At 40.6% G+C, this 15,658-nt stretch overlaps 1 protein-coding gene across 1 annotated transcript; it reads left to right on the top strand.

Moving 5' to 3' along the window:
* The first annotated feature begins 1,552 nt into the window (after positions 1 to 1,552).
* LOC147127425 (uncharacterized) lies at positions 1,553 to 14,919 on the top strand. Its single transcript, XM_086021463.1, has 5 exons — positions 1,553 to 1,757; positions 6,399 to 6,475; positions 6,584 to 6,737; positions 7,841 to 7,886; positions 8,909 to 14,919. Exons 1-5 carry the CDS (start codon positions 1,660 to 1,662, stop codon positions 13,706 to 13,708), a joined length of 5,175 nt encoding a protein of 1,724 aa, XP_085877589.1. The 5' UTR covers positions 1,553 to 1,659; the 3' UTR covers positions 13,709 to 14,919.
* The last annotated feature ends 739 nt before the right edge of the window (positions 14,920 to 15,658 follow it).

Below are 15,658 nucleotides of genomic sequence, written 5' to 3'. Positions count from 1 at the left end.
TAAATGTTATTGTTCCGTTGCGTGCTTTATTGACTATTTTTGGACTGCCCAAATAAAACGTGGAACCGTTGAAGACTAACGTGACAACAACTCACGTGTCAACACTGACCTCGTGTGGTCATTAGGAGTCACACATATTTGTCTTACAAAGAGTGTTCTAAATGGACCTTATCAGATATTTGCTCTACAAATTGCTCAAACAGATTTCCATAGTGTGCTGCATGCTTGTTATCAGGAGCTAAAACAGTAATTTAAGTTGGAACAAGTGTAAACTATAACTTATTGACATTCATGGCAACTATGTTGGCACAACAAAGCAAGCAAGCTGTTTGATCCAAAACAATGTGCTGAGTTACATGAAAACGTTTTCAGTTTTCACAACAACAAAACTTAAAACATTTAGTTGAATTGCCTAACTTAAAAATTGATCAACGTTTGTTGACTTGAAAATTTGCTTTTATCCACAGCACAGTATTTATGTGTAGGCCTATATGTAAAGGGCATCAGTCGAGCATTGAAGGGCATCAACTTGGGGGAAACTGCCAACTACCACACCTGCATGGGAATAATTGATTTTTACTCCATGTAAAGCACTTTGTATGCAGTAATGGTTGTTTTAAAGTGCTATATAAATATGGTTGAGCTGAGTTAAGTTAAGAAGTGCCACAACAAACTCAATCTCAAGCAGTAAAATTATAGTGCAGTAGGTCTACAGTTGAAATGTAATGTTGTTATCTCTCCAATAGGGAGCATTGTCTAGCTAGTGTAAGCATTAATGTGAGTTCTTACATTCTTTGATTGTCTTTCTGAACCCCAAAAGCCATATTTAAGGTTTTTTTTGGATTTCATTACATGTCATACCTAGAGTATTTCACACAATACATTAATCGATATATATAATAGTATAAATACATCATTTTTAATTTCTGTATTTAGTTGTTGTTGCTTTACATTTTTGACTCTTATTCGGTGTGTTACCTTTATCAATTACCACCCATTTAAATAGAGCAGGGGTCACCAACATGGCATCAGGTAGCCCCCAAGGGACATATGAGTAGCCTGTTGTAAAAATACCTCACCATTGAAGTGTTTATTTGAAAATGTTATTGTTTGCAAAGATTTGTAGAAATAAAATGTTGCATCTTGATATTTAACATTGATTGGGCATTATGGGTTTCATGAATATATATATATATATATATATATATATATATATATATATATATATATATATATATATATATATATATATATATATATATATATATATATAGGTAACATAGTTCGTATGCAAGATTATAATTTACACTATGAATTTATTTATTTATTTATTTATTTTGTTAGTTTTGCATCTATTTATTTATTGAACTTTTTAAAGGCGTTAAATACGTATTTCTATTTTTACCAGAATCGTTATTACACATAAGTAGTCTATCTGTACTTTGACTTGAGTAGATTCCAAGTAATTTCGCCTCCTGCGCTGTCTTTTATTGAAGGGGAAAGTTTTATGGGAGAGCTTGACCAGAAGGTTGCCTTTCGATCGCTTGCGTGCTTGACGTGAACGGGTGCTCCAACTTGTGTAGTTCACGCTTCGGGTGTAAATTCCACACAAGATGCGCGTGTCTAGTCAACCTGGATCTCCGAACTGGTTCAAATAGAATGTCAACAAGTGACGCAGTACACTCCGAGCTGACAGTTCGAGGAGAGACAGTGACGCCTCCGCGGGAAGCACACGTAGCACGGAATTCTCCTGCAAGGTGAGCCAAAATCGATGAATATGTTTTATTTTTGTTTTGAGGGGTTTATGTTACGCTTGTCATGTTTCATTTCATGTTGTGCATTTTGTTCGTGTTGTTCTGTTCCTCCCTCGTGTTCTTGCGGGTGGGCTGGAACGCCGAGCTGTTACTGACACGGAATTTCGTTCACAAACGGCGTGTTTAAATGTTCAACTTATCCATGATGCTCCTGCATCTCCTGTAGCTTGTCAAAACAGCAATTTCTCTGATCATAAAGTTATTTCAAGTCTTTCGGCATTAAGGTTATTGAGTAATATAGTGGGGGGGGTTTTGTTTGTTTTTTGTTTTTTTAATTTTAGTTCGGGGGTTGTTGCTGCCCAACTAACAGCGATACAAATTGATTTCATGCAGTTTTCCAGTTATAGTTATAGTTATCCCTTATAGATGAGCGCAAACATCAACTTCGTTTAAAAAGGGCCATTTAAAACCACTTTAAAGCATGTGCATTATATAATGAGTGTAGATTTTAATTTTTTGGGGCAATTACAATCCTTTCCAGAAAACTGTACAATATTTTGCATGTTTGTACATAGAAGCTTATTATCATGTAGTGTTTGTGTGTGACACTGTGATTGAACTCTAAGATGATTTTGTTGAGGTGTGGGTAACACTTGATGCACATTCAGATCTGCAACAGAACTATCACCATGGATACACTAAGCCACTGGCTGCACAACTTCCATTTCTTTGCACTTCAAGCCATTCACAGGCTGAAAGATTTGCTGTCTGCTTCAAGTGTGACAGAGTGAAGGTGTGCGTTTCTAGAAAACAAGTCTGGTTTTGCCCTGTCCATGTTGTTTTAATGTTTCAAATCACTGCAAAGTCATTAAGATCCATTGGGAAGAAACATTTAGGGTGTAAATCATTTGCAGTTAGAACATCTCAATTACGTGTTTGTCCGTGTTGAGTACACACCCACACTTAGTTCAGTCAGGATCCTTGTGGTTATGTAAGTGTCGGTTGCCTGAAAAGGCCACACACCCACTCACAAGTAATGCGGCCCTCAAACCGGAGCCGACATACCTCACACGCAATGTTTCAGACTAACAAGCCTGTCAAAGAAAACAATTTGTCATCAATCTGAAAATCGTAAAAACAAACTGTGACATAATTCGTACCGTCGTGATAGTGTGCATGTTGCAATACACAAATGCTGGGAACAGTTAGTTGTGTTTGGTGTGAACAACATTTTAAGACACCTTATTGGAGAGACTAATGTTCCAGGGTGTGTTTGACGTAGCAAGCAATTTGCCAATCTATAGCCCGATAAGTATTTTACTTCACTAGTCCGTCCTGAGGGATGTCAAATATTTTTACTCTATTATAACTAATTGAACTTTCACTGCGATACTTTACAGCCCTTGATCACTGTAAATTACAACGACAATAATGCACATACCTGACAGTGTCAGTCAAACTTAGCATTAATAACTTTGTAAAGGCAGAATATTTCACACAGCATTCTATCATTATTTTGTTGAAGTGTTCCTAATACTCTGGCAGGTTGGCGTATGAAAAAACAGTGCCGGTAAATAATAAACAAAACAACGTAATCTTAAAGTGGAAATCAACCCAAGCATATTTTTTACAAGATTATGTTCCCAGCAGGCCCACTAGTTGGAACACGGCATTCTGATAAATATTGCGTTTGTGGAATAAGAGTTAATCCACTTGTTTTTAGCCATCTCAGGGGGCGGCCATTTTGTCATTTATGTCTGCTGAAAATGACGTCACAACTGCTCAGGGCTCAGGTAACGACCAATCATGGCTCAGCTTCAGAAAACAGGTCAGCTGTAATTGGTCGTTGTGATGTCATTTTCAGTCAACAGAAGTGACAAAATGGCCGCCCCCAGAGATGGCTAAAAACGGGTGGATTAACTCTTATTCCACAAATGCAATATTTATCAGAATGCCTTGTTTCAACTAGTGGTCTTGCATAGAACATATTCTTGAAAAAAATATTTTTGCATTGACTTCCCTTTAAGTAAGTGACATCATACAAAGAATACTAACCATGTATGAAAATCTAAATCAAAATTAAAACAAAAAAAAAGAAGAAAAAAAAAAAGGAGTTGCCCTTATGTTGGCTCGTTTGTCTCTTACAAGTCTGTACTTGGCAAGATTATTAGGCGTTATTAACGACACAATCAGAATCATTAATGAACCCCTGAGGGAAATTGGTGTGTTACAGTGTGGCAAATATTCTAAGAATAACATATTGTCTTGCTGAAAATCCTAGAAGGCTCTGCAAAGAAGTTTCATATAAAATGAAAATGGGAATAGGACTAGCAAATGTGATGGTAAGACTTCATTCGGCATCAATTGGAGGTCTCCTCTTTGTTCCGATGCCTTGCAGGTTAAACGCGGCAAAGTGTTGCGAGTTCAGGTACAGTGCGTGACGTGTTTTGATTTCTTCTCATGGCCTGCGGGAGTGTCAGGACCAAAGACATCTGCATGAAAGGTGTGTTGAGCTGAAGATGTTCCTCCCTTTTTTGTAACTTTCTCTCCTGTCAGGTCATGCAAGTCTCCTTTTATGAGCCAGGCGTTATGGGCTAAAGAGCAGCTGTATAACCCACGTGAGTGTAGCGAGCTATTGTATTAGGGATTTATGATGTGCAAGTCATTTGATGCCCTCACACAAAGTGGACTGTGACTGTTTGTCTTCCCTCGCCCTTAAAATCGTTCGGTAAAACTGTCGCAGTAGCACGCGGGTTCGCGTTGGTAGAAAGGCCTCATCTTTGTTGTGTTGTCACGCTCACTTAGAGTAGTTACAGTCGTGTGCACGCTTGAGCCGCAAATGTAAGTGGGTGTTTTAGCCGTGTTATCTGCGTGTAAAAGAAAGCGCGCTGCGTGCACGGTTGGATTACGTAACGGCCGCTTATCAGTCGCACTGATTACACGAGAAAGCTGATCTCCGATTGAGATTTAAAAGGATGCTTTGTGTCGTTGATTGGACGGAAGGCATTGCGATGCACATTTATCAAATACAAGTTTAAGATCCCAAGGGTATAAAATCATAATACTTTGATTGACGCTGTCAGGTAGTTATTTTTTTCCCTCTGCCAACAAGGAAAAGCGTTTTAAATGACGTGACCTCATTTCAGGTTAAACCCGCCAACGTCTTAAACAATGAACAGGAACTCCACACAGTAAACAAAAGCCAAAGATGGAAGAAATCCAGCACTTGATGTTTTTTCTTCTTGACAGGACTGCGTATTGTTACAAGAAGAAGAAAACGTTTTTATGAGAAAGGTCTATGATCCAAATAATGGGCTCCTGTGGATCTACTGTTGCTCCACCTTATTTCTGGTGCATCACCAAATTTGGTATCCTGACAAAAGAGTGATGCAGGGCGAATCAGTTTATGTCGGGCTCTTCTTAACTTTCAGACATGCATACTATTAATCATATTCAAATTGAGATCGCAATATAGTCGAATGAAATTTTCAAATTGCAGAGGCTGTGATTTGGGGCACTGGGGAAACTATTTGATTTCCTTTTTACGTCTATATTTAATTTATTTCTTTATACAGCATCAAGATATGTTTCAGTTCTTAAGAAGGGAAGTCCACATGTTTACATATCATTGTTTCGTGAAACATAAAAAGATTTGTTTTATTGTTGTTGTAATGTGACTCGTGAGTTACTGATTTATGTTTCCGGCACACTTTGTTTATCTGTCTTTTGGTGTTTGACTTGAGTTTCATGTTTTTCCTTGTGTTCCTTCCTGTTTCTCGTTAAGTTATTAAGTCCACCTGTGCTTGTCATCCTGGTGTTAGCCAATCAGCTCCCTCCTACCCGCTGTGTCTTGTCCAGGTGTTTCTCGTTGTATCGTCAACTTGTATGTATTTAGTTCCCCTCTCTCATTCGGTTCGTTGTCATTTGTCATTAGTCCGTTGTCAGCTCAAGTCCTGTCCTAGTGTTTGTTTGGTTTAATTTTGATCCTTGTTGTTTTGGGAATTATTCCAGTGCCTTGTTGGCCTTTTTGTTTTTCTTTAATTAAATACTTTAGACTGCACTTGATGTTTGTCTTCTGCTTTTGGGTCCTCCTCCACACATTCCGTGACACACTTGTTTGATAGAATTTTGTAAAGTTGTTGTAGTGAACACTTAAAAGACTGCAAGTCAAAGTGTTTGGTCATTTCAAAACTCAAGATAAAGAACGCTGGTCAATAGCAAATATTAATCAGAAATGGCTTTTTGTGTCCCTAAATGTATTTTGGACGCTAATTTAAAACATGTCTTTACTTTTTTTTTTTCAGTTTTTGAGATATTTTCCTTTTTTTTGTTTTTAAGTTTGAACTATAGAAGCTTGCGGAATACGGATTTTATAATTTCAATATTGGTTGTGATGTCACAATTACATTTTTCTTCAAAATTGTTCAGCTCTACCTCTCAGCATGAAATGCAATTGTACAGCACTGCAAACCACAGCCCAAAAAATATTGCACAGCACATGCAATTTCAATTAATTCCTCTCTGACATTGTCCCTGAGTGTTATTAAATTTTCAAAGACAGACTCTTTGAGCAAGCTATTGGAGCTCCTGAAATTTCCAGTGGGTATGCGCTAAGTGAATTGTTATTTGGATTTGACTTTGCAGTCAGTGGGACGGGTATGAAACGCCACATCTGCAGCATCCTTCCCGCCGTGCCGTCACGCATGAAAGAACGGCCAAAGGTGAACCACACGTCTGACGTCTAACATTAAGATTTAATGCGTTCTGCACAAAACAAGGGGGGGGGTTGGGTTTTCACAGTCTAAGCAATTGCCCTGTATGTATTACAGCACTAACATTTGGAGCAGACAGACAAAGACAAGAGGTGGATGTTGACTGTGAGACCAGATATATCACCTGTGTTTTTTTAACACTCTCCAACAACCTGGACCTGAATAAATCTGAGATCAGCCTCAAGAGGAAGCAAGATTCCTGCATATATAGGTAAGCAGTGAGCACATAAAAGCTTGCCCTCATTTCAGTACGGCAGTCAGCACTTCAGATAACGTAAATATGTGCACAGAATAGTATTTGAAGAATGCTAAGGATGCTGCTCGCAGACATAAGAAATATCCTCAGGCAGACACATTCACTACAAGAGAAATGCTGATATTATAGAGCTTGACTTGACTTTAACAAACAGCACTAGATTAATCCCAATAATATAAAAGCAACGTTTTGATGATCAATGGAATATTTGAGGGAGTCTACAGGTGTGTAAAAAAAAAATGTAGAAATGTTAAATGTTAAAAAGTGAATTTCAAGGATAAAAACAAATGAATCTACAAAAATAAGCGGAAAATGTGCTGGTCAAACCAATGCAAGAAGGTGAAAAATGTAGTTGGAATGTCTCAAATTTTAGCAGCAAAATGCAGCCACTGAGGGCCAATCTGCAGCACGGCATATGAATAATAAATTGCCAGAATTTAAATGTTGGTTTTTTTTGCACTCCTACTTGACTACACCATTGGGAAAATACAGTATGAATCATCAATCCCTGAACTATAATAAGAACCTGAACCAGGAAGAAAGTACCTGTTATTGTCTTATGGACATGGGTATACAGTATGTCTCATTCCATCTGTGGTCAGATTTTGAATTTCTCTTTCCGTTTGTAGCACCTGACGAAGTGTCGCACCCTTGAACAGAATCTTAACCATGCAGTTCCTAATTTCACCAAAAACACAACCTTACAGTATATACTGTAGGCATCTGGAAGTGTGTGTCAGAGAGAGTCACAGACACACATTCCTTCTAAGTGCTTTCATAAATGGATACAGGAGGTGTGACTTCAGTGTGTGAAAACTGTTTAGCGAAGGCAGGAGGGCACAGGAAAGGAATGCTGGCCGTCGTGTTGCTCGACATTGCGGCGCTAAATGTTCGACATCCATTCCGTCCAAACGTAGTATTTTCACGCAGAAGCCAGGTGAAATGTAAGGTTTGTCTCCCGATGTCCCCAATTGCGCTTGTAATCAAGTTTAATCATCAATGATTGACCTCTTATTGTGCCTACGTGAAACTAATCAACCATTTGCTTTCTCCTTCAGTTCAAATGAGCCACAGAGGTGTAAATCTGTGGGCGGCGGCTCTCAGGTAAGGAACAGTTATCATGAGAGTTGTCATTTTGTTTGTAGAATATGATAGACTGATTCTAGAAACGGCACAATTTAGCCCCATTTTAATCTTTCTTGTAAAAGAACTGAAATACATTGTAATTACAAAATATTTTTAATTTACTTCATATGAGCAGATCATAGCACTTTTAGTGGCATTGTATCCTTTTTAAATCATCACAGATTGAAGAAGAAAGGGCAGGGTGTGTATGAACTTCTAAATAACCTGTTTGTCTAGGCCTGAATATTTTAGATTAGTACACCTTGGGAACAGACACTATAGACTTAAATTGCACTATAATAGCTAAAAGAAATACAGTGGAACCACGGTTTTTGTATGACCTAGTTTTCGTGTGATTCGGTTTTTGGTAATTTCCTTCCCCCGGAATTTTGTTTTCATACACCCACTCGGTTTTTGTACAGTTGAAAGTGGGAAAACTGAAGTGTCACTGTAATTTGTATTTCTTGGCTACTTTGCAATAGAAGGATATAACTCAACTAGAAATGTGATATTTAGTGGTCAGGAACATGGCCTGATGCAAAGGATTGCCTGTTTAAAGTTGCCCTTGAGAAATTGCTTCAGAGGCAGTATATAAAACAGCCCCACTGCTCCAAAGTACCTTGATGGTTTCAAAGCAGAGATCATGCCCAAACAAAAACAACATTTCCTCATTGTATCCAAATTGTAGCTGGTTATATTCGCCTGTCTGACAGATTTGCCACAGAAATCGTCTGTACAGTTTTATATGGGTTACATTTCAATTTTATGTCTGCAATAATGCTTGAGGTCTCATATAGATCTTATAGATCCAATGCCAGACCATTTCAGGTTTAATTTCATCTGACCTTTATGTTGAGCTTTACATTGGAACCAGATGTTACCTTACTAGATCTACAATATCGTAACCAAATGCAACAACCATGTATTTTTAAAGGTAGTTTGGTGTTTCCTCTTTGAGAAAACAAACTTTGGTTACCATTGAGTAATTCTTGTTTCGACAGGTGAGTAAAGCAACGTCACTACCAGACACTTCCAGAGAAGTCACAAGCGAGTCTCCATTACCACAGAAGATACCATTTCTGTCTGAGAAGGACAAAGACATTACCACAGTTGTTTGCAATACTCATAAGTCCAGAAGTAGACTTTCATGTGGATTGCAACCAAGAACAACTGTCTGTGGATCCACTGAATTGGATCAAACCGATCCTGAGAAACAAACTGATGTTGACGAGCTGTCTGACCCCAGTGAAGTCATGTTGTCTTCAGCTATGGTGACAGTTCTTGCCCCGGCTTGGAGTGGCCGGCTGCGACGGTCCAAAAGATTCGAGGCGACAGGAAGTTTGGAAACTTTGGGAGGTCTTCCAGGTGTGACAAACTCTGAAGCAAGTCATCCACAGGATTACTCTCAAGGGTCTCAAAATGGTGCGGGGAGGGTGTTTAACATATCGCAACCCCCGTCAAGAGCTCCGTTTCTGAGTACAAGGCAGAACACAACAGGCTGGTCCACTAAAAGTGGTCCTCAAAGTTTGGACTATGAATTGGAGAGTAAAGTTACTCGAACAATCTCGTTGGATGGAAGCTCTAAAGAGAGAGAGCTCAAGAAAGTCCAAGCAAGTACTACCTGGGATCTATATGAGCAAAAGAGGACTCCACAAGATGGTCATCCTGTGCGACGCTCATCTTTGAGTTCAAAACCAACAACGAGCAGTCTTCTTCTGTCAATAAGAAGAATAAACAATCAAAGCATGAACTCTAATAACCCTACTCCTTCTGAGGTCAAGCCAATGTCTTTGAAGAGTGTCCAAGATGCAAAACTGTTCTCAACACAGGTGCCTCAAACCTTTCACAAAACACTCGAGAGGGAAAGGTTTAAGCCGCTCCACTCTTCTTTGTCCGTTTCTCCGAGAGCACCTGAGACACAACCAGTTAATTCTCCATCATTGACGAACCACAGTAAAAGAGGTACATCAAAAACAGGCTTGTTTTCCTCTTCAACCGTAAACAAAACAACAACTGACACACCCAAACAACCACAAACAATGAATAGAGCACAGCGAAGTCTTTCATGCTCCAGACAAGCCTTTCTCAGCCAACGACCATCGGACAATGAAGAGAATTGGATAGACTCAGGCAGAGGTTTAAACCCATTTTCTGACAGTGCTGCATCTTCACATAAACGTATTCACTATGAGTCTGGTGTGCTCTCAGAAAGTGGTGCGCATTCCAGAAACACGCCTGCGTCATCCTCCTCCAGGTGGCAACAAAATAGTCAGAAGGGCAGTCCAACTTCAGTTCTCACTGCCACTCCCAACATCATAAACAAGCCAAGCACACCCTTAATTCCTCTATTTAACGATAATTGTGACACGCCAGCTCTAAGTCTAAATAATAACAACAGTCTTAAGTGGCAAATCTCCAATAGTAGCAGCAATAGAGCCACAACTGAGCCGGTTTGCAATGATGGCGTCAATCCTGTGATGAAGTCACAGAAAGGAGGACCTGGTCGAGTTAAAGAGAAGCTTTCTGACTATTCACTTAACAGAGTAAAACTTGCCAAACAACTGCATGAGTCCAGTTTAAAAAAAATAGAACTGCAAAAGTCTCAACGTTTGCTTGACAGGCACCCTTCTCTGAGTCAACCAAGAGATTCCATTAAGCATGATGTAAGTAATGGCTCATTCAAAGCACATGTGATTGAATTCACACCCACTATGTTAAATCCAATTAGCCCTGTGCTTTCTGAGAACATATATAGAAATGATCAGAGCTCACTCGTATCAAACAGCACTCACCAAAGCAAGACGGTTAAACAACTTTCATCTCTTGATAGCACCAACACTCTCAAGAGTCAGGTTGTTTCTTCCAAAAATGTCTGCGGTTTGTCACACAATAAAAATGCCAGTCCTTCATTTCAGTCTAAACCAGATTCTTTTCAGACCGGCTCCACATCCCAAACATCAAAAGTCCCCAACACAGCCAACACCACTACTGTAACCACACCTCTTGGCTTTATAAGAAGTTATGCCGCCACCATAAAGCCTTTCCAAACAAAAGATGTATTCCAACAAGCTCCCATGGTAAATGACTCTTCCAAAACAAACGGTAGCCCTCCATCTATGACCGCTTCTCCAGCCACAACAAGTACTCCCACCCAGATTACTTCTACCAGTATTCCGGCCATAACTTCACGTCCACAAACATCCCCTCCCACCATAATCAGTCCAAACCGAAAAGTGGGAGGAATATTAACCAACCAATCAGAAAAAGACAATAAAAAATCCGGACCAGGGCATGGAAAGAGAGTGAAACATGTCATGTGGGAGGACTCAGAGAACTCTGAACCCAGTAAGACTCCAGATCCATCCGTCCTGACGAGTCCACTATCTCGCTCAAGGTCTCAACGACTCATCAGAGCCCCATCCATCTTCTCGTTTCTAAGATTAAGCAGTCAAAACACAAAAAACACTCCTCTCTGCACCACCTCACGCAAGACCTCCCACTTGCAGGTGGAGAAAGGAGAGAAATACCGATCTTTGTCTTCTGACTCTGCGGATCAAACCTTGAGAGGGGGAGGAGAATCCAAGCAAAACCACAGTGATGCAATGAGCTTTGACCAAGAGAGAAGGGAACCAACCCCATGCAGACTGCAGAGGTCACGGTCATTGCAGGCTGATGAATTCCTATATTATACAACTGCTCTCTCGACCTCTTCCGATTTTTCCAATGGATACAAGATTCGTTACAGCCCCCCACCATACTCCACTCTCATCTCCAGCCGTGGCGAAACCAAGAAGGCAACTCCTAGGGCACCACTTTTCCAAAATGTGAACTCCAAATCAAATTACACCTCAAATCATCCCTTACATTCTCATCCAGTTGCAGATTCTCACATCTCACATCACTCAACCACATCACTTATAAATTCACCAAAACCTCTCCTATCCTCTCCTCTGCAGAAGAAAATGTTATCACATGAGAATATCTTATATGCAGTTTCACAAACAGATGAAATCAACAATAACAACTACAAAGGTGTATGCCGTAATCAACTAAATGGAGGCATATTACTTATCAAGAGCAGAGTTGATGTCATCCCGCAAACTCTGCAAAGTTCAAAAATTGACATAACTGCCTCTGCGCCAATGAACACAAAGCCCGAATCATTGCAAAGTTTTACAAAGACCCTCCCATCTGTAGAGGCAAAGCCAAGTGAACAGTCGCACAGGACTCTGAGTCATTCAAATCAAAGCTCAAGTGGCAGCAGCTCAACAGAGAGTCGGTCTCTGGGTGACGAAATCAGCAACAAAAGAATGAAGGAAAGTGTGATAGGTAAATTCAAACTTTTCTCAGCAGAGAGCAACAATGAGCAAAGCCCAAAGAGACGTCGTTTTGTTATGAAGAAAAGTGTCAGCACGCCAAATCCTGAGAACGAGAAGGCCAACAAAACCTCTAATAAAATGGACCAGGTTATCAACAAACTGAGGCAAACGTTCGGCACTAAACGCCCTGATGACGAACCGTCTGTCAGTGGACTGAGCGATACCAGCAATGCCAGTGATGCCACAGTTGAGAGCAACAGAACCACTGAGCGTGAAGAACAAGCGGCCGAGCCGAAGGACAATGAAAGGGCAAAACGTTGTGACGACTCGACAAAGAACAGATACTCCCTCATACCAACATTATCTGTACAAAACTGTAGGACAGAAAATAAGTTCTTCATTTGGCCAGACCAGTCCAATCCCAAAAACCAAGGCAAACAAAATGTTTGTCCAACAAAACTATCCGACCAGAATGACAAAAGAGCAACAAACCAGATTCTTCTGCCTGTAGATCCAAGTCTCAGTAGAAGCCCTAATCTCACCAGTGGTCATTGTACTAAAGTCAGGAAATCGACATCCAGTTCCAAGAGTCCATTCTCCCCCTTCTCCTCTCTTTCCACCCACTCGCCATTCTCCTCACCCGATGCGGCAGACGACAATGTCTTCTACAGCCCAAAAATGCAGCGCATGCAGCGAAGGGAGACCTCATCACCATGTGAGCCGGGAGAAGGAATCAGTCTTGTCAGTTCGCGGAGAAGCCGGGCCTCCACCGGTCCGCCAAGTACAGGCCCAGTACAAGGCGAGGCATCGTGCTATGCTGATTTAAAGTATGGCATTGAGCCAGGGAGGTCCGTTTCTGTGAGCTCTGTACTCTCCAGTCGGCCTTCAGGGCCCGGACGAATCTCCACTGGCCCCAGATTCATGAGTGTGGATGATCTCTCAGAATCAGTCCCAACTTATGGAGGAGCTGATGGGGATTTTAAACAGTGGTTAGAGAGGAATTGCAATCATAGATCAATCCGTCAGAGGCAGTCCTACCTCCCCAGCGATGATGGAAAAGTGAGATCAAGATCCCTTCCTCGATCACTGACTCGCCGTCTGGGCCAGTGGAGCTCATGCGACTCTGTTTGTCCACCTGCAGACACCGCAGCGTCAATGTCGCCCCATCGTCGGAGCCCCAGCGTGAACACTTGTCACTTTGACTGGGATACAGTGAGCCCGCCAACTCCTCCTCCAACACCTCCTTTGTCACCACAGACCAGACGCATGTCCAAACCCTCCAGCCTTCCCTTGCCTAATTTTACCAGCTCCACTGCAGAACCAGTGGAAAGCCAGTCCCCCAGGGGGCATTTGCCCTCCCGGGGTTATGTCTCCAGCCTAAGCACATTTGAAGAGTCCTCAGACAGCAACTCGGATACAACAACAGATGATGAATACTATTTAGAAAAAAGTGACGATGAAGAAAAGGAGACTGAATTGTGACACCTGTCACAATTTAATTGCTACTCCCTCTTCAATCTCTATTATCCAGGACTTGATATTGTAAACAGGAACAGCAACAGGAATATGCAAAGGAAAGATACGAATGTAGGCTGACAGTCATGGCAAGTGACCTGAAATGGCTAGTCTTCATTGACGGCCTGTATACGTAAGCGTGGTGTCAAGACGACGTTCAGTGGGGAAATATGGTATCGGCTTCTATTTACAGTGAACCCCCGTTTTCGCGATGTTCCAGACCCACCCCCATGGGTGATATATATAGAGGACCACAAAAAAAGGTTGTTGTTCATCTTTTAGTACTACTTCTTCTGCTACTACTACTTCTTCTTATCCGACTACTTCTACTACATCTTCTTCTACTACTACTATGAAAACAAACAAAATCAATCACTTAAATAGCTGCAATTTAGCATATTACCGCGACGTTGTGGGGGTACACTGTAAAGCGGTGTATGTATGTATGTATGCTCAGTTATGCTTTGCTAATCTATCATAAACAATGGATGCTTAGCACTCATTTGTGACAGCTGCATGGCTTCAGTGCAAGATTTACAGCCGTGGAGTTGTTTTAATCCTCAGGTTTGATGTCTGATATAAAGAATTGGTTTTATTCCTCTGAGATTCGTGATTGTCCGTCCGGTTCTTGAGAGCGGAACATAGTTTTATTTGCTCATGATTTGTGTGTTTATAACTGTACTCCAGATCTAAACGTGTCCCAATGGTATCTCCTTGTTCAATTATTATTATTATAATTATTATTTTTACGTCGCATCGTGAATGGTTGCTGAAAGTGTACTGTAACTACCCAACTAGGTAGAGCCACTACACTGTATTGGGCTTTTATGCACTTGTTGCTTGAATGCATCAGGGTCATCTAGGACCATGTTTCTTCTGCTGCTAAGCAATAACTCCACTGGTGAAGGAGGAATAATGTTAGAAAATATATATTTTTATTTTGTGTGCTTGAATTTCATGTTAATGTTTTAAATGATGTTTATTTTCTTTACTACGTTTTTTAAATGCTAAAGAAATCATACTGTATGTTGTAATTTTAGCAGTTGTTGTCAAACATTATAAAGTGCTTTATACAGTGCCTGATATTGTTTGTCCAGACTAAGTATTTGCACAGTGACAATTCAACATCCTAATATATGCATTTTTTTTAAATAAATGCAATGTTTGCAACAAGCTCATTCTAAGGATTGAATATGTGCCATTTATTTTCTCAAACAGTGTCTTCAGTGTGCGATCATTACAGTATCAGTTATTCCATCAGGAGGTCGAGTTTGCAGTGAAAACACAGCCTGCTATGGTGATAGCTAGGTAAACATGGGTGCTATTGTAGAGTCAGTCATAAAATAGTCACTGGTCCCGACATGTATGTTAGCTGTTGGTGCACTTTGCACCATTGACTTTCTGTCTCATAGTTTTTGCACCAAATAGTCGTTGCCCTAGAGACAACAGACCTGACATCATGCAGGCGTGGCCGCTTCATTCGGCACAGCTATTTAGAAAGACCTTTTTCATGATGTCATAACTTGGAAAGTGCAGTGTTCTTCACAAAGCTATATGTACTTTTAACAGTGGCTTCACACACAGTGGTTAAGGCCTGCAACCGGTTATTTGAGTATTGGAAATTTAATCGAACCAAAATGGTCATGTTTTGTTAGTCAAAGTCAGATGACATAATGGACATTTTCCATAACGAAAATAAGCAGACCACTCTGCTGGGGGGGGGGATTTTGGGGGGTCAGAATTGCTATACAAAAGCGACACGTGCAAATGCCAACAGTATTGGCTTTCACATAACAATAAACTCTCACGGGGAGGTGCCGCAATTAACATTCGGTACATATGATCTTCTCTGGCAGTCAAACATGGGAAAGTTTGATTTTGCCTTTTCAATTTGTGACTCTTATGGTGTGAAAATAT

This window comes from Filicampus tigris, chromosome 21 (genome assembly GCF_054856515.1).
Source record: "Filicampus tigris isolate MCC_2025a chromosome 21, RoL_Ftig_1.0, whole genome shotgun sequence".
In the NCBI taxonomy this organism is placed as follows: Eukaryota; Metazoa; Chordata; class Actinopteri; order Syngnathiformes; family Syngnathidae; genus Filicampus; species Filicampus tigris.
This window is presented reverse-complemented; position numbering and strand designations above follow the sequence as displayed.

Coding starts and splice junctions, on each gene's coding strand:
- LOC147127425 (XM_086021463.1), top strand. CDS start 1,660: ATGTCAACAAGTGACGCAGTACACTCCGAGCTGACAGTTCGAGGAGAG. Junction 6,738..7,840: donor CAAGATTCCTGCATATATAG/GTAAGCAGTGAG, acceptor TTTCTCCTTCAG/TTCAAATGAGCCACAGAGGT. Junction 7,887..8,908: donor CTGTGGGCGGCGGCTCTCAG/GTAAGGAACAGT, acceptor TTGTTTCGACAG/GTGAGTAAAGCAACGTCACT.